Below are 19568 nucleotides of genomic sequence, written 5' to 3' on the forward strand. Positions count from 1 at the left end.
AGAAGATACCAGAAATGTTTAACAAAGACCTAGAAGAATTAAAGAACAAACAAACAGAGATGAACAATACAATAACTGAAATGAAAACTACACTAGAAGGAATCAATAGCAGAATAACTGAGGCAGAAGAACGGATATGTAACCTGGAAGACAGAATGGTGGAATTCACTGCTGTGGAACAGAATAAAGATAAAAGAATGAAAAGAAATGAAGACAGCCTAAGAGACCTCCGGGACAACATTAAACACAACAACATTCGCATTTAGAGGTCCCAGAAGGAGAAGAGAGAGAGAAAGGACCCAAGAAAATATTTGAAGAGATTATAGTTGAAAAATTCCCTAAGGTGGGAAAGGAAATAGCCACCCAAGTCCAGGAAGCGCAGCGAGTCCCATACAGGATAAACCCATGGAGAAACACGCGAAGAAACCCAGGAATCAAATTGGCAAAAATTAAAGACAACGAAAAATTCTTGAAAGCAGCAAGGGAAAAACAACAAATAACATACAAGGGAACTCCCATAAGGTTAACAGCTGATTTCTCAGCAGAAACTCTACAAGCCAGAAGGGAGTGGCATGATATACTTAAAGTGATGAAAGGGAAGAACCTACAACCAAGATTACTCTACCCAGCAAGGATCTCATTCAGATTCGATGGAGAAATCAAAAGCTTTACAGACAAGCAAAAGCTAAGAGAATTCAGCACCACCAAACCATCTCTACAACAAATGCTAAAGGAACTTCTCTGAGTGGGAAACACAGAGAAGAAAAGGACCTGCAAAGAGTTAATTTGATCTGTTTAGGATTACACAGTTTGTGTTAGAACCAGAAGTGTAGTTTACTGATTTAAATTTAAATGCTTTTTGTATTCAGTCCTTCTGTATTGCCAAAATTGGCACATTCTTCACTATGTCAATATAGCTTATCTTTACCCATTTAAAAACCAGCATATATATCTATATGTAGATATAGATATATAGATATATGGATATAGATATCATTCCTTGTCCAAATATATATTAAAAACCTTTTCATCTTAAAAGAATGAAACACCTACAAAATTGTGGTTTCATTACAGATGCATGAAATGCAGGATATTAAAATTCTTTTAATGTAGGTTAATTTTTAACCACCCTCATTTTTTCTCTTCTTTCTTTGTAATTCTTTATTTCCCTTACTATGTATACTTAAGCATTGCTTTTGAATAATCCTAAGAGATTATGGGAAACTAAAATAGGCTGTAGTTTTCAATTTTATCAGTTTGAGCCATTCCAATCCCAAAGGTCATTTTAAGCCTATTTACTATTTAATATAAAATTACTTGGCTTTCTCAATGCAAAGTGATTGTTGGGTTTAATTATAATATATAAGCAATTTAGGCCATTTCGTCTTGGTAATATATCTCGAGAACAAAAAGCCACGATGTATTCATGGAGTAAGAATCTAGAGTTACAGCCTTGGCGTTGCAGTCTGCAATCACTGTGTTTAGAATAACCTCTGTGTGCAAAAAAAAAAAAATCTTTAAGTCACAGGTCCTGAGTTAGGGGGGGCGTATAGTGGTGACAGGATGAAATGGAAATAGTCCATATGGTTTCTGCTCTCATAGAACTTTGTAAGTGATTTCACAGTTTGTCTAGTGCTCTTTAGTATCTTTCCTTAATAAGTAAATGCCTATAAATGAAATGGATAATTGTATTACTCTAACCTCGAGAATATTTTGTTCATAACTTTGTAGGCCTACTATGTTGACTGGACCAAACAAACCAAAACAAACAAAACAAACAAAAATCTCAAGCTTTTTTTTTTTTTTGATGTGACACTAGTGTCACAATTTGCACATATATTTATATATCCTTGTTCTTTAAAAAATATGTGTCTATGGGTAACGTGCTTTTATCTTAGGGAGAGGTTACATTCTTTCAGGGGAATTCCATGATAATGATCATTGCTATTTATTACCTCATTTGCCTTTATTTTGATCTTACCATTTGATTCTCTTATTTCTGATAATTCCTAAATCTTTTTTTATACACATCCCTGTTACTTATGAAATCCTAGCTCATTATTAGAAAATATATTTTCCTCCATCAGCCTGCAACTAACAAGTCTTTTACTTACATAGGTTTAAAATTGACAAGATGCTTTTTCCTCACATTCTCTCATAAGAAAGAAGGACTCTTTTGACTTAATTTTCAGTTTTGTGAAAACGGCTCTTCAATTATGAGAGATTTCCCCAATTTCATTGAGCTAGTTAGAGAGAATGGTGAAAGAACCAATAAATAGGAGACACAGTGAATTTATTATAACGATTTTTAGAGTAAAGCGCTTGTCCAAATTTTAGAATTTGTGTTTTTGAGAAAGAAACTTGTGGAATGAAAAAGTTTTGTCATGAATGGCTACCAGGGACCTTTAGATTCCTTACTCTCATTTAAGTAAGAACTGACAAAGAAGATGTCAAATGTACCTCCTGACAACAAAACACAAAAATTCTCACTTGTAAATTTATCCTAACTCTACTCGAAGGATGTATACTCTATGCTGAATTCAGTTTAGTAGGTTGGCTGTCAGAGAAGTCTGCTTTTCTCTCAGCCTCTGTATGATTGGTTTTTTAGTGCATAATTTCTTTTTGTTGGATTTTTCTAGTGTGCACATTTGTGTGTGTGTGTATGTGTTGACCTCACTTTGTTCCAGAATATATTTAGAATAGAAATATTCAGAGTAAATTTTTGATAGGTCAGTTACATGCTTAATGTCTTCTTCTATGACTGGTGGTTCTAAAGTGGATTGCTCAAGGCATTTAGCATGCTGACTGTGAAAGAAATGGTTTTTAACTGTGTGAGATTTGAACTTCACATCTTTCAAGTGTGGAAGCATTAACACTCCAGTAGTGTTAAGCTTTTTATACCACCTGCTTCCCCTATTTTGAGTTCTGGTGATTTTCCTGTGATTGCTTCCATTGGCGCTCTTGAAAATCTGTGCGTCAGCCCTTCAAGTATGATACGACTGTATAACTGGATTAGCCATTGATCTGTGTACCTCTACAAGAATATTAACTTCTAATTTTTAAGATAAACCTTTTCACTGCATTTTCATGTTTCATTCGTCAGAAAGGACAAGACCAGGAGAAAGGATAAGACCAGGGCCAGGAGATTTTAGAAATTCATTTTGTAAGATATGGAGCCAATAAGATAAGGAAATATGAGCTTTGGGCTGTATATCAAAAAGAATAAATATATGAAATGTATGTACACAATTTGCTCCTAAAAGTTCATTTCTCATTATAAAACTGTAGTGGTTTATTTTTTTTTCTTTTTACCATTCACACTTGATATAAATTCTCCATTATGTACTATGGTTACAGACATTAATTTGCTAGGCATTACATACACTACAAAGGCCAGCCTCCAGTTCAGCTGCATTAAATAGGTAATATATTTTGTTTAAAGTTTCAATTAAACCCAGGACCAGAAGATATATGGTCCCTGTGGGGAGTTTGAACATTTTCATGCCAGTGCTGGGATTGCCTAAGGATCATGCTTAGGTCTAGATGTTGCTTGCTTTCCTGGAAATACGATATGAGACAGTTGATTATATTTCACTGCTATTAAAACCACACGAGCCCACCTGTTACATTAATTGATACTTTTGCCAGTTTAGTGGTAAAGGAAAAGATTGAGACTTAAAAACTTTATTTTTAAATTGAGTTATAAGGAAATGAATATATTCAAATTAATACCTAATTATATCCTTATTCTCTGATTCCCAAATAATTTCAATATGTTCTGCTTGAAAAATATGTTTTCTGAGGCTTCAATAGAAATAAATGAGAAAAAAAAAGTGTATATTTTACTCTCTTATTGGGCACTATCCACGGAGTGAATCTTTTACTCAGTAATAAATATGGGCTGGATTGTTCTCAGAAAATTAAAGTGATGCTATGTTATACTTGGAAAATTAACTAAATTTCGAATTCTGACATTCTTAAAAGATGCCAATTTTGATGACATTGAGATGAAATGGACATAATCATGAGGAAGAAGAAAATCTTGTATGAAGGATACAATCTTGAAAATCAATGTCAAGAAAACAATAAATTGTTGCACATATTTAGAATAGGCCAGTAATACAAATGAAGTTAAAAATTAAATACATTACTAATTGTACATACTTTGCTCTGTGTGTATTTATATCGGCTTTTCCTAATAGGTAGGGAAAAGTTGTTTCCTACATGAAAATCTTATTTAACTCCCACATGAACTGTTACTTAGTTGTGATTTTATTTACACTGAGTGAAGCTATTGTCATATTCAAATTGAATAAAGCATTAAAATAGAACATGCAAAGTTTTGTTCCAGATTACAAGTCTTTTTTTTGCCAACATGTAAATTATGAGTATGGGGTTCTGTGAGCTGTTGTAGAATCTTATTTTTAAGTATTCATTAAAAATAGAATGAATTTTTAAATTTTTGATATATCTTAGTAATTAACATTAATATAAAAATTTATAAAATATATTATTCATTACATATTATAGAGACATATTGCTTGATCCAGGAATACATATGAAATGTAATCCTAAGAAGATGTGTATAAAACTGAAAATGCTTTTATTATTCTATTCTGATGTCTTCCTGCAAATATTTATATCCTATTTCTCTGAATACTATTATTTTCATTAATTCTTTCCAAGCTAGTATAACATTTACTCATTCTTTTTTCTTTTTTCTGGTGTAAGCTTTGGGTTTTTCTAAACACAATTTAGAAATTCCTTGCATATATTTTTAGTATTCCCTAAATATTTCAGTTGTATTAAGCCGTTTTATTTTATTGCATTGTAATTCTCTTGACGACAGTATTATATTTTTTGGGAGCGGATCATCACCTCCAACATACACAGGGACACACAGACACACACACACACACACACACACACACACACACACACAGTCTCACTTTCTCTTTTTTTGGAAAATCTGAACATTTTATGGGATTGTCTCCAACATTTGTTGACTGATTGCTCTTAGTGATTTATTTCCTTGAAAACATAAAGGAAATTGATTAGCCTAGAGAACTTCAGGATCCCGAGTTGCAAAAAGAGACATAGTAACATAGGCTCCTGGCTATTTTCCAAGTTAAATTTTGATGGTACATCAGATGTTTCCGGTATATAACAGTAGGTATTAGGAACCTTTTTAACTTTCACTGAAGTTTAACCTCTTTCTTCATGATTTGTGTTTTTACTTAATGAAACACATTTTCATTTTTTTCCCCTGCATTTCCTCTCTTTGCTTTAAAACTACCCTTTCTGGCTTCAAGGGTTTCCCCTTAAGTTTGGTGCTGTAAGAACTTGCTAAAGAATTACGTATTGAACCTTTTCATAACCCTCAGTTTAAGACTTGGATTATATTTCATTTACTTCCAATCACTCCGCCCCAAAGGAAGAAGTTATAATTGTTAAAGTCTGTTGTCAGATACTAAGTAGCCTTCCTAATTTCTGTAATCATTTTATTTTTGTCTTTGTCTTTGCCTGCTCTGTTCACTACCTCTTAAGGATTTCCAATCAGGACTAATATATCTAAGGTAACTGGACTCTGTCATCTTTATGATACCATAAGGCTGAGGAAGATATTAGGATGGAAATACAAAAGATTCACAAAATTTGACAGCCAATAGTTACAGCAAGTTTATGACATAAATAAATAAAGGCCAGACTCCCTAATGTTTCTATGTTAATGCTAATACCGTGAAGTAAAAAGTGAGAATTAAAATCACAGCAAGTTAAACTCTTGACATAATAGGCTCCTGATGTCATGTGGTTCTGTCCGACCTATAGATTCTAGAAAAAGAAGTTACTTGGAAATTTTTCTTCAGTGACATACTAGGCAAAAATGTAACATCTAAATTCAAGTTGATACATAATGTGATCAATTATTTCTCAGATATTTATCAAGACTCTGTGGAGCCACTTCTGAACTTAGGTTGGAGGACAGATAAAGAGATGAAGTGTTTTCTCTTGGGCTCTACACATCTCATAGTCTAATTTAAGATCAGGAAGATTATAATTGGTGAGGTAAGTCCTATAGATACATTAAAAAGATGGGGGACAGACAGGAGTTGGAATAAATGAAGAATTGAGTATAATTTTAAATAGGAAAAGTCAATTTTGTAAAAACTGCCATCTTTACTTGATCCCTGGATTATAATTCAATAGCAATAAACATCTCAAAAATGTATCAAAAATTTGACAAAATCATTCTAAAGTTTATCTGGTAGACTTAACAGGAAAATAGAACCAAGAAGGTTTAGAGAAGAATAATGGGTGAGACTTGCTGTACTTGATATTAAAATATTAGTATCAATAGAAGCTACAGTAATTAGAGCAGTGTTGTCCTGGCATAAAAACAGAAAATCTGACTAGTAGGACAGAATGGAGACCCCAGAAACAGACCAAAATTTACTAAATCTTTATAGATAATAGATGTGGAATTAAATATGATTGAGGGAAGGGAGTTTTTATAAAAGCTGATCTGGGAGAACTGATTAAATGTTTGGAAACAATAAAATTAGATATCTGCCTCACACCATATGGTAAAATGTATTTCATGTGGAATAAGTAGCTAATTTTAATAACAAAACTATATAAGTAGAAGAGAATGTATGTCCCTATAATGGAGAATAATTTTGTGCAAAATAGATAGTGATTAAACTACAAAGGAAAAGTCAACTTGATTTGCATATGTAAAAATTAAAATAGTCTGAAATGAAAAGCTATTACCATCTTTTGCCTATTATAGGGAAAAGATAAATGTCTTAATTAAAAATGGTTTAAAAAATGGTTTAAAACCATTAAACAGTGACCCACAATTTTAAAAAATTGCTGGTTAAAATCTTATTTAAAAAAATTTGTGAAAATATATGCATTTCATTAGTTCAAGAATTCTATATATGTATTCTAAGATAAGATAAAAATTTTTTTAAAAAAGAAGGATGATAATTGCTGAAGTAGGTGTAGTACCTGCAAAAAAATTGGGAGGGGAATTTGAATACACAAAAAATTGATCTTGAATGAGAAAATACAATTTTGGAAAATTTATCATATTTTTTAATATAGTTTTAAAATGCTAGAAGGAACCTAAATATTTAAAACTAGCAAAATATTTTACTTATAATTGATTTTTTTCAAAATATAAAATAAATTCTGGAAAAACACCAAAACTTTACCAATCACTATGAGTGATGGCATTCATCTGATTTAATAAAATTATTATCTTTCAGATTTTCTACAATGAGTAGATATAATGTTAATAATTAGATAATAAATATTTTTAAAAAATTAAAGGATTAATCAGGACTTGGGCTAGTCAATCTTGAGTAGATCATCTAGAAAATCCATGAATATGACAGTTCCTTTTTAAACTAACTAGGATATTGTCACTGGTTTATGAAATGACTGTAAATTCCTGGACAGTGATGAATCTACAAATGATTATATAATTTAGGGGATTAAGGAGTTATTTAGTCTTAGCCCCTCATTTTGTGGATGATAAACAAAGGTCTTGTCAAATAACCTGTTTGTCTATAACCATACAAAGTTTTAATGCAAAAGTAAGAATTAGAAACCCAGACATCTAATTACTCTTTTGGTATATAATTCATAATTCTGTGCTACATCATAATTATAAATAATTTCAACAGGTAGATGGACAAACCAAGTTAATCAATCAGTTAATTAAAATGTGTTTATTTCATTTTAAAATTATGTGGCAAAATTAGTTCCTAAGGAAAGAATTAAAAGTAACATATAAAAAAAAATCATAAACTTGAAGATGGGTAAAGTGCTCATTAAAAGAAAAATGACCAGCACAGAAAAACACTACTTATAAAAACCATCAATATAAGACTTGCCTGGTGGCACATTGGTTAAGAATCCGCCTGCCAATGCAGGGGACACGGCTTCAAGCCCTGGTCCAGGAAGATCCCACATGCCGCGGAGCAGCTAAGCCTGTGCGCCACAACTACTGAAGCCCGCGCGCCTAGAGCCCGTGCTCTGCAACAAGAGAAGCTACCACAGTGAGAAGACTGCGCACCACAACGAAGAGTAGACCCCGCTCACCGCAACTAGAGAAAGCCCGCGCACAGCAAGGAAGACCCAATGCAGCCAAAATAAAGAAAACAAAATAAACCTGATATCTTAAATGGAATAGAAGCATTTCTTAAAAATGGAATGATTACGTTAGTGACCAGCCAAGTCCTTAAGCTGGGAGATGTTAGAAATTAGATAGATTACCATAGAATGCCTGACCTTCAGGCAAAGTATCCTAAAACACTTGCAATATTGACAATCAGATGCTTTCATCATATCAGCAGCAGAAAGCCTGCTAGAAATCATGCAGGGCTATTTTCTGAATGCTCCTATTCTTTACAGGCCAGAAAAACGCTATAACCTATGTGAGCCCTTTTACAAAGGTAGCATTTCTCCCCAGTGTGCTGGTGTCACTGTATTTTACAAACATTCTTCTGAAACTTTTAGAACTTCTCAATTTATAGCTAGGCACATGCAATTCAGTGTTGTTCACACCTTTTGCACTCATGTTCCATTGTTCACTGTGATTTTGCTCATAACCACTTACCATCTGTTTTATTATTTACTTGATAATTTTCTTCATTCTAAAACATATCTATGAAATCACATTTTTAAACACAGATTAAATGTAATTTATAAGTACTAAATTAAAAAAAATTTTTTGTGTTTCATGTGCACCTAAAAATCAAACTTTGGAAAAGACTGATAAATATATTTCTCTCAGAAGATTGTAAGTACCATGAAGGCAGGAATGAATGATACCTCATTAGCCTTTAGGTTTACCATCATATGCATTATCCATGTTGGCTAACCTAAATTGATATGCAAGATATGCATTTAAGAATTTTTTTTTTTTTTGCCTGAGACATGTGGCATGCGGAATCTTAGTTCCCCGACCAGGGATCGAACCTCTGCCCCCTGCATGGGGAGCGTGGAGTCTTAACCACTGGACCACCAGGGAAGTCCCCATTTAAGCATTTTTAAAAAGAGATTTAACAATTACTGTAAGAATTGAGAAAGGGGTGATTACTTTTGGTACATGTGGTCAAAAAAATTTTAAGTTGGGGAGGAGGGATAGATTGGGAGTTTAGGATTGACATGTACACATTGCTTTATTTAAAATAGGTAACCAACAAGGACCTACTGTATAGCACAGGGAACTCTGCGCAATATTCTGTAATAACCTAAATGGGAAAAGAATTCAAAAAAGAATAGATACATGTATATGTATAACTGAATCACTTTGCTGTACACCTGAAACTAACACAACATTGTTAATCAACTATACTCCAATATCAAATAAAAATTAGAGCTTTCCTGGTGGCGCAGTGGTTGAGAGTACGCCTGCTGATGCAGGGGACACAGGTTCGTGCCCCAGTCCGGGAAGATCCCACATGCCGCGGAGCGGCTGGGCCCATGAGTCGTGGCCGCTGAGCCTGCGCGTCCGGAGCCTGTGCTCCGAAACGGGAGAGGCCACAACAGTGAGAGGCCCGCGTACCGCAAAAAAATAAAAAATTTAAAAAAAATAGGGAATTTGGAGGGTGGAGGAATTGCATAAGGTGGTCAAAAGATACAAACTTCCAGTTATAAGACAAAGACATACTAGGGATGTAATGTACAGCATGATGACTGTAGTTTACACTGCTATATGACGTATTTGATTAGGGAGTACATCCTCAAAGTTCTCATAACAGGGAACAGAGCATTATTTTGTATCCATCTGACATGATGGGTATTAACTGACCTTACTGTGGTAATCATTTCACAATATATATGTCAAGTCATAATGCTATACACCTTAAACTTTTACAGTGCTGTATGCCACTTATATATCTAAATGAAGCTGAAAAAAAATAGGGAATCTAAACTGAATCTTAACATAGAAATATATTCTCTTGAGCAAGGGCAGGAGAAACAAAAGGTAACACTAGCAGATAGGGGTAGTATGTACGCCTACATGCTCTATTCTTTATCTGGTAGCTGGAGCTGTCCAGTAACCTGAAACATGAAAATTGGTGAGATCTGGACTCTTACATCATCAATAATCCAGCTTTCTTTCCTTTAAGGAGTTAGTCTTTGCCTGGGTTATTTAGATTCAGGGCTTTTTAGGGAGGAAGAGTGACATTATTTGTTCTACATCTGAAACTGGTTTATATCTGCCTGAAGCCAGCCTGGAGACATCGAAATCCCTTTTGTCTGTGAATGAATTGGAAGTAAATCTGGGTGATGAACCTGATCACTACATCATCACACTGCAGATCTTTGAATTCTTACGAAAGTACCTCTATTATGTCATTTTTGTGTGTGTGTATGTAGGGTGAGAAAGAAAAATAGTCATCATTGCTTCTTTCCTCCTGGGTAGTATAAACATTTTTTTTCTATTATTGTAAGTTAAGAAGAATTATAGTACCAGAGAAGATGACTTAACCCTCCTCCCTCTACCCGATTCCCGATCAAGTATCTTCATTCCCTTTCTTATTGAATTTACTGAACTTTCTTTTCCTGTGGCCATTTCCTTAATGGAATTTTTATGATTTTAATATTTTAATCAAGCTTGAAGGATTACATGTATACCATTCTCTCCTAACTGAATCCACTGATGGCATTTTTTGCAGTTATTTTATCCCTTCTCTAATTTTTATAGTATTTGGACAGAGTGGAATAGTAGAAAGAAAAAGAGAGAATCCAATCTAAATCCTGAACGTGTCATTTGCTTGTTTTTGAACCCTGAGCAAGTTGGTTAAGCTCAATAACCCATAGTCACTTCGTTTGTAAGATGAGACCAATACTAATTAGAGTGTAGGAATAATGTAAAAAGTATAAAGATAATGGGGGGGGGGAGTGGGATGGAGGCCCAAGAGAGAGGGGATATATGTATACATATAGCTGATTCACTTCATTGTACAGTAGAAACTAACACAACACTGTAAAGCAACTATACTCCAAAAAATATATATAATACTTTAGTAGGTATTCAATAAGTAATAAACTTTATATAGTAGGTAGCTTGATGCATTGGCAAAAAGTATGGGCTTTCGAGGCATTCACACCTTTTAAGATAGGATTGTTAACTGTTCAAGTGACTTATTATTCCTGTACCTTCCTCCACATTCACAAATGAGTGTTCTAACCCCTTGTATGAATTAGAAATGAGAAATATGAGGCTCCTACCTTGGCAGTGCCAGGGAAATAGCAAGTACGTGGGCTTGTATTGTTTGTTGCCTGAATCTTTATTGAGTTGCATTTTAAACACATTTAAATTCATCCATGATCATTTTCTTGCATTTTAGGTTTTGCATCTTGATTTTATTACCACTTTTATGGGCTGTTTTGTGTTAAGGTTAACCTTAGGACTAAAGTACATCTTATATGCTACATATTTCCATCTTAATAATTGAATAAAGTATGAGGCAGAAACGTTTTTAAAGGTCAACCATGGATTATTATTGCTCTTCCTTATTCCTTTAATTCAATAGAGAAGCCCAAGGCAAAGTGAAATGAACTTGATGGCCAGTGTGTCATAAGCTAGAAAACAATTTTCCGTGAGTGAGGCAGAGTATAATTTTCACCTGAGCTGGAGACTTGGAAAGTTTATGACTGTTCACTACCAACAGGTTAGCAATGCACTGAGGTCAGGTCGTCCTGGGTTTGAATTGCAGTTTTACCACGTTCTACATTTATGGTTTTGTGTGTTTGATTCAGCGACTGTGCTTTTCAATTTTCTTATCTGTAAAATCCAGGTAATTAAGGATGTTCCGTAATTTAAAAAATGAGATACATAAGCAACTAATGTAGAGATTGAAAATATGTTTCATCTCATAAACCTAATTTGAAAAGTTAGTTAGTACTGGCTGAATGAGGGTGATGCGTTAAGGCCCCTTGTGGGGCTAAGTGAGAAAACATTCTGTGTGCCCAAAGGTATAGAGTGGGAGGAGTGGCTGCCTGTAAGTCAGACATTTGCTCCCTATAGCTTGCTACCCTATTTTGTAATAAACATTCAATGAATGTTATTGTCAGTGTTATCACTGAGATGCACTGAATGGTTACATGAAGTTTTTCTAAGTTGTAATGAATAGTACCTAAGTAAGCTAGTTATTTACATTTTTCATATACTTGCCAAGATGCATTATGGCATTATATTTCTTATTTGTGGTCCTTTGGTATTTCCCCACCTCAAAAGCTTTACAACTTAATAAGTTACTTGTGAGTTCTTACTGAACAAAAGAGTTCAACCTAAGTAGTTAGCAAATGAATAATATTTCATTTCAAAATGAGTTTTAATCATGATAGATTTCTGACTTGGAAAAAAATAGTGCACTTTCTGAAATGATTTTTTAAAAATCAGACACTTAAATATAAAGATATGAATCTCGAAAGCACTCTGGAATTGGGGTTCTCCTGCACTCTCTTTCTGTAGAGGTAGCTTACCTGTTACTATTCTACAAGTTAGTTGAATTTTTAATAAATGAAAAGTAGAAGCCATATTAAATGCAATGATTGTAGAACTTCTAAAAAGTGATCTATGAGCACTTGAAGACCCAAAGTAGAATTTCAGGTCAATTCCAAACAGAACCTATAATGCAGACCCATCTTTCAGCTCTAACTCTGAAATTAGTATGTGTTTTCTTCTGGCTTTAGAATCCCTTTTAGAGATAAATAGTTGGATTTGGTTTATCATTAATTGCTTTACAATTGTGCATCTTTTCTGTTATATAAATCATATCTAGTATCGTTTTAGTATGAAGAAGTGGTTCACTCTCCCTAAGGAAAATTACTATTTGTTTTGTTTGGAAATATTTATTAGTTCAACATGCCAAAAAGAAAATTTATGACATTGTTTCACTTATTAGGAGATATTATAATTTAAAAATATAATTATCGCAGAAACATGTAAAAAATTTTTTAAATCCATGCCTAATCCTACCACTCTAACAACTATGAATATTTTGTATATTTTATTCTAGTTTTTGGTCTTTGCTTCAGGATTTCTTGCATCTCACCCTGAGCATTTGATTAAATCTAACCAAATTCTTCTTAAATGCGAACACATTTTAAGCTTTAGGAAAAAAATATTTTTTTGAGCTATCATTTTTATGATAATATAGTTTAGTGACTTTTCTCAGAACTAGAAACACATAGATGTGTGTGAGTGGTACCTACATTTTTATGCATGTTACATATAATTTGTCACCAATATTTTTACTAACCGGTCAAGCAAAGGGCACTCAAAAGGTCAGGAGATGCAAATCAATTCAATTCATCAGACATATTTCTATTGACAGCGCTGTGCTAATGCAAAAAGAATTTGATTAAAATAAAAGGAAGCTAGCTCTTCCTTTGAAGCAAAGGTGTACAACCAGTGTGGGTAACACATTTAGGAAAGCCTCTGATTATTCCTCTAAATGGAAAAAGCCATGATAATTATGATTAGTTAAGCTATAAAAGTCTGCTTGAAAAATAATGCAGGTCACCAGTCTGTTGCCTGGTCTCAGAAATTAAGTAGCTTCAACATTTGCAGTGTTTATTATAACTATAATATTTAACTTAAATACACAAATCATCTTAAAATATACTTTTACCATCAGGTGTATATTCTTCCATACTATGAGCATAGAAGGGAGAGGGGGATGATAATAAGCGGGCAACTGATACACTTTTGGCTTTATTTCCAATTTTTTTCTCTTGCTTGGCTGTTAGTGAAATGCTATTTGGTGGGCAAAGTTTGTGTAATTTGAAAGTAACAGCTGATGGCTGAAAGGCCCTAGACTCGCTTTGCACACGGTGATGGGCGTGCTAAATAACTGTCATATATTCACTGGATTTTCCAAAGGAAACTGGTAAATTTTATTTACTCATTAAAATATAAAATGCAAATAATTTCTGAAAAAAACTAAAATCTAGCACCAATGCTTAAATCCAAATATTTTTAACTCCTTCATTTAATCTTACTTTTCTCAACAAGGGTGTCAACCTTAGAGGGTAGGACCTTGAACTTCTGTTGTCTGGGTCCTGCATAATACTCTCCAATTAGTAGTTATTCTGTAAATACTTGAGTGTCTGAAGGAATGAATGAATGTGAATAAATAAGAACAAATGATTGTACATAAGAAAGACACAACCTTAAAAATAAAAAAGAAACGATGACAAAGCACATATTCTTGGGAGTTAGATGTTTCTAAGTTAAAAAAAAAATCAAACCTTTATCATGTACTGCATTTTTGACTTTTAGGCATTTCACTTAATTTCTCCAAACACAAGTTTTCTCATCTGTGAAATAGACATGATGGTGACTTTTGGGGAATCAAATGAGGTAACGGATGAGAGTACTTGCCACAGAATCTGAAAATGTGTGGAATATAAACAGGATGATGTGATCTGTTGCAAATGTTCTTGCAAAGCTGTATCCTCATACTGATTTTCATGATTCTCTTGCCAGGTGAAGCATACATGCGACTAAGCAAGCTCCCTGAGGCAGAGCATTGGTATATGGAATCACTGAGATCCAAGACCGACCACATCCCTGCTCATCTCACCTATGGGAAACTGCTTGCTCTAACAGTGAGTAACTCCCTTTCTCACCCTTTAGAAACTGGTTCTGCCTATGCAGACTGAGACAGATAGGGTTTGAGGTACTGGTTCCTGGCCAGTTAACCCAGATTGTTAGGATTTCATGATGATAACACTAAGTTAGAACTCTGTACAGAAAAATATAGAAAAATGCATTCCTTTGGCTATGGGGTTTGCCATAGATAAAATATGATATGTATCCTTGATGTAACTTAATTGAAATGTATAAATGGAGAACTCCAAATGTGTGATTATATAATGAACTTGTCAAAATAACAATATTTGTGTAACGACTATGTTCTCCAAGCCAGTGTTAACCCCAGATTGGCTATAATGTGGAATTAAGTCTGATTCTTTCCAAAAAGCCAGCATTATATAAGATAACTGCGTGTGTGTCCGTCACTGTCACCTAGAATTCCTACTAACTGGAAATCATTCTGTAAGAGAAGTGGAGCCATCGTTTGGCCACCCACTATGTGACAAGCTCTCCTGGCCACATTTCTGTGAAAGTGGTATTATTCGAAGCATAAGAAATTGTTGATATTCTACCTTTGTGACTTACAAAATCTGTAATTTTATGTGCCGCAAAGCAATGTTAATGTTTTTATTTTATACAATCAGGGATTGTTCAAAATATTTAAGTAACTTTTCACCCAGCTAATAAATGGTACAACTAGCCTCAATCCTAATATGAATCTCTTATCTGTGTTATTTTAGTTATATCCCTTAATCTCTCTCCAATATTACTAAAAATAAATGAGCACTAGCAAAACGTAGAGCAAACGGTCAGGAAAGTGATTGCTAAGTGAATTCGTAGAAGCGTGTCTTATAATTATTTTAAAATAATAACGTTTTTATTTCCCACAGAAGATGATAAGCTAAACACTTAAAAGTATTATGGATCCATTCTAAGATACCACTAAAATGTTACTAAAGAGATTATATAGGCAGACTAAGTAACCAGAAAACATCCCACTAAAAAATATCTAGATATGCCTAATGAACTACAACAGATATGCTCTTAATTCATGGCTGAGCTCAAGGTGTAGAAAGAGAATTTCCCAGGGATGGAAATGAAGCAGTAACTAAACACCGGAACAGTAAACAGTAGGCTGTTCCTACAGCTGATTTGGGATAGTTTACCAGTTGCAACAACCCATGGGAAGGAGCTTATTGTTTGTTTTCCTTCTTGTTGGAATAAGAGACAAAACCTTGGACCAACAGAAAGCCAGGAATTAGATGCCTAAATCAAGCAGGGAAGTTCATATCCTCAGTGAAAGGATAATGTAGAAAAAGTTCACATACTGATACAAGAGGGCAGCATGAAAGTTTGTCTGTCTCAGCATGGAATCTGAAATCTTTGCAGAGAATTTGTCAATATCATCCTCCCTTTACCAGGCTTTGGGTTTTCGAATTTACTTTACTTGAATGATCAGGGAATTCCTAGGCCAAGAAATTAAAGTCAGTCCAGTAAAATCTCTAGCTGAAGACATTACTGAAGGTGTCCTCTGAAAGAACACAGTTAAATCTAGAAGGAGTTACTAAGTGGGGAGCAAAAAGACTGGGGAACAAAGAAATGGTGTAAACTTTTACTCAATAAAACTATTGAGAAGGAATAACCTCACAGGAACAATCAGAATGGGAGGGGAGATGAAATTTAAGATGATTTTTGGAAGTCAGAAAGTAGAAAGAGGTATTACAACTGATTCGTCAGAACAGAGTAAACCACCATCTAAAGGGAGTTTGGAACGGGGTAACAGTGAGAAGAAAGCTGGAGAGACTCAAGACGTGGCGGCAGCTGGCATAGAAGAGAGTGAGTTAAGGAGTATAAAATAGGGTAATCAGTTCTAACTTACATATGCGGCAGTCAGGTTTCTCCCCATGTGCACAGTGCTAGCCAGCAGGCACTCACCTCCAAGTGGGGAAGGGATGCTCACAGTGGTGGAGCAGTTGGGTGAGAGAGCTCCATGACTCAGGAACAGCTTGCCCAGTCAAAGGTGGAATGCAGAGGGGACTGAAAAGAGGATTGACTGAATGTTTTCCAGTGGAGTACTCAGATTGTCAGTACCGCTCCCCTGGCACCCACAGAACACAAGCTACACAAAGTTCATACCCCCTCAGCAACGCATATACACACACCTCCCCTCCCAAGAAATGGTTGCATTCTTATCTGGAGAAACTGAATCACTGTAGGGAAAAGATTTCCGTATACCTACCTTTGGAGGTCCCTGAAAATGAGTAGCTCCCAAACCAGACAAACAAAAGTGACTCCAGTCTAGAAAGCGTACTTATGCCTAAGGAGTTCATTCAGCTTTTATTACTTTTAAATAACAATGGGCAACCAAGGACCATCAGTCATATTAGGAAAGCCTCAAATGTAAAAGATTGGAACTGAAACAAATGATTAGCAAAAGGAAACTGAAGGAAACAAAAGAAAAAAAATCCTTAGAGATGGTAATATAGCATTTTGTGAAGTGCAGGATGCCATAAAAAATAAATAATGAAAAAACAAGAAAGAGCTTTTAGAAGTTAAAAAAAAAAATGATGGCAAAACAATTGTCATTTGAAGTATAAGAAAATAAAGGTGAGTAAATGTTTTCATACCTAAACATAAAGATGAAGAAAAAATATATGAAAGAAGAAATTATGAAATAAATTAATATGGGGGCCCCAAAAAAGAAGGAACAGAGAAAGGGAAAGAACATTACTTAGAATTGGAGGGTATAAGTTGCCGTTTTGGCCGTCTATAGGATCATGATATGTCTAGTTTAATCAGTTAGAAAAAAAATATTTTACCTTATGAAAACCTGTTCCACTTCCTATTCTGATAGGCTGATAATTCGCACAGCTCCATATAAGAATGGAATTCATATATAACTTGGGCCTCAACTACTGTATTTGAGATGTCCTTATAGAATTCAAATGGAAACATTTTTGATTAGATTGAGAAATGGCCACCTTCAAAGAAACTAAAAGTTTCAAATGCCTGATTTACCTCCCCGCCAAAAAAATCATTTAGGAAAAAAAAAAAAACTGAATGCTTAAATGTACTTAATTCTGAATATACCTAGATTGTGACACTAGTTTGGATATAGAAACTACGTGTCTTTTAAAATTTTTTCCTTCTTCTTTACACGCCTGAATTATTTAAGTTTCCTGTACCAAAAATATGGTTTTCCAGGCTGCTTTATTTTTCAGAAGGTATTTTTAAAAACAAGATTTAGCAGTTTTAATTTACTGAAACATATGGAAGGAAGGGAAGGAAAGACATGTATTACAATCAAATTTTAATCCCTCCCCCCCCAATCAAGAGAACTTTCATAGTTTCCGACTTGCTGATTAGATGAAATACAAATCCTATTATGGAATGGCTTAAACTCAAAATGCCAAAAACTCCACAACCATCCTTAACAGTCTCTTTTTGAATTATGAGATTTGGCAAATTTCTGATCCCAGTGGATTGCTTTTGTCTAATTTTGGGTTTCTTGGCCTGATAATATGCCATTGACTTAACATGGAATTGGCAAGGTAGAAAATGCCACACATTTGACTTCTGAACGCTTTAAATATAAAATATTATAAAATGGAATTGGCTATTACTCTCAAGGGAAGAAGAATAGAAATGGGATTGTGTTTTTACTGTTCCACCAAAACTGACCAAAGGCAAAATATGTAAAACTGACGTGCAACAAAATTAGACTTAGACTATAGAGTAGGACTTCATATAAAGAATTATATTTTTCTGAGACAAATTAGACAAAAAATTGATTATTGGTGCTTTTATTATAGCCAGTGGAATGATTCACTCAAAGCATTTTTGTACGAAATTTTCTTTAAGAATTTGTAGTATTTATAGTATTTAGAAAACTTCAAAAAGATTTGGAATTTCCCAGAATGCTCTGACAAATTCCATAGATCGAATCCTTTTTTATTTCTTTGGCAAAAATGTCCCTTTCCTCTCTCTACCTGTTCAAATTTTATTTCCTCTGTGAAGTCTTGCCTGAGTCTTGCAAGCAATTATTTTTTTCCTTTCTCTGTGCTTCCATGGCACTGGTTTCAGTCTCTCTATGATAGCACATTTTAGATTGAATGGCAGACATAAATCTATGTCTTTTGACCCTGGACAGGGGACAGGGGCTAAGTCTTAACTTATCTTTTTATATCTTTAGTATATGGCTTTCAGTATCTTGATAACTATCCCTGTACCCTCCTTTTGCATTTCCCTTGTTAAGTTACATAAGGGCTGGGCATAGGTCATTTTTCCCCCCCAGTTTTATTTAGATATAATTGACATATAGTACTGTATAAGTGAAAGGTATACAGGGTGCCTGACTTTTGAATATTTCTGTTTCCCTAGCCTGATTCTCATGTCCTCATTAGTCCCTTCATTTTGTCAACACATGTATTGAGATTTGTTAATCCATGCTAGACATCACTCTAATTCCCAATGATATATACTGAATAAATGAATGAGAGTGGCATGATTGTAGAGTGGATACAGTGTAATCTTCTAAGACCCCGGAAGGGGAGGTGGTCACAAAAGGATTGTACATCTCTTGAGTGCCTGTGATTGATATATGTTATTTCATGAAGCTTTACAACAAGTACTGTCCTCTTTTTATAAATGAGGAAACTGAACTTCAAAGATTTAAGGAATGTCCCCCAAAATAAATAAGCTACTAAATAGTAGAATTGGATACGTCCTCAAGGATTTCTGAATTAGCATCATTAATTTTCATTCTATATTAAATAATTTTGTGTGGCGCTTTTTCCCCCCTTTTATACTTGATCAGAGATTCTAAAAGGAAGTTAGTGCTCCTGCCTCCCCATTTTTTTTTTTAACTAAATTTATTTTTTATTTTTTGGCTGCGTTGGGTCTTTGTTGCTGCACGCAGGCTTTCTCTAGTTGTGGCGAGCTGGGG

At 34.3% G+C, this 19568-nt stretch overlaps 1 protein-coding gene across 3 annotated transcripts in view; it reads left to right on the top strand.

Moving 5' to 3' along the window:
* Positions 1-19568, top strand: part of TMTC2 (transmembrane O-mannosyltransferase targeting cadherins 2) — a 391943-nt gene that overhangs the window by 262590 nt on the left and 109785 nt on the right. For all 3 annotated transcript variants that reach the window (XM_060025323.1, XM_060025324.1, XM_060025325.1), the window contains one exon: positions 14516-14637. In XM_060025323.1, coding sequence (XP_059881306.1) covers positions 14516-14637 — 122 coding nt within the window. The remainder of the gene's footprint in view (positions 1-14515; positions 14638-19568) is intronic.

The sequence above is a fragment of the Delphinus delphis genome, chromosome 11 (assembly GCF_949987515.2).
Source record: "Delphinus delphis chromosome 11, mDelDel1.2, whole genome shotgun sequence".
NCBI classification, from domain to species: domain Eukaryota; kingdom Metazoa; phylum Chordata; class Mammalia; order Artiodactyla; family Delphinidae; genus Delphinus; species Delphinus delphis.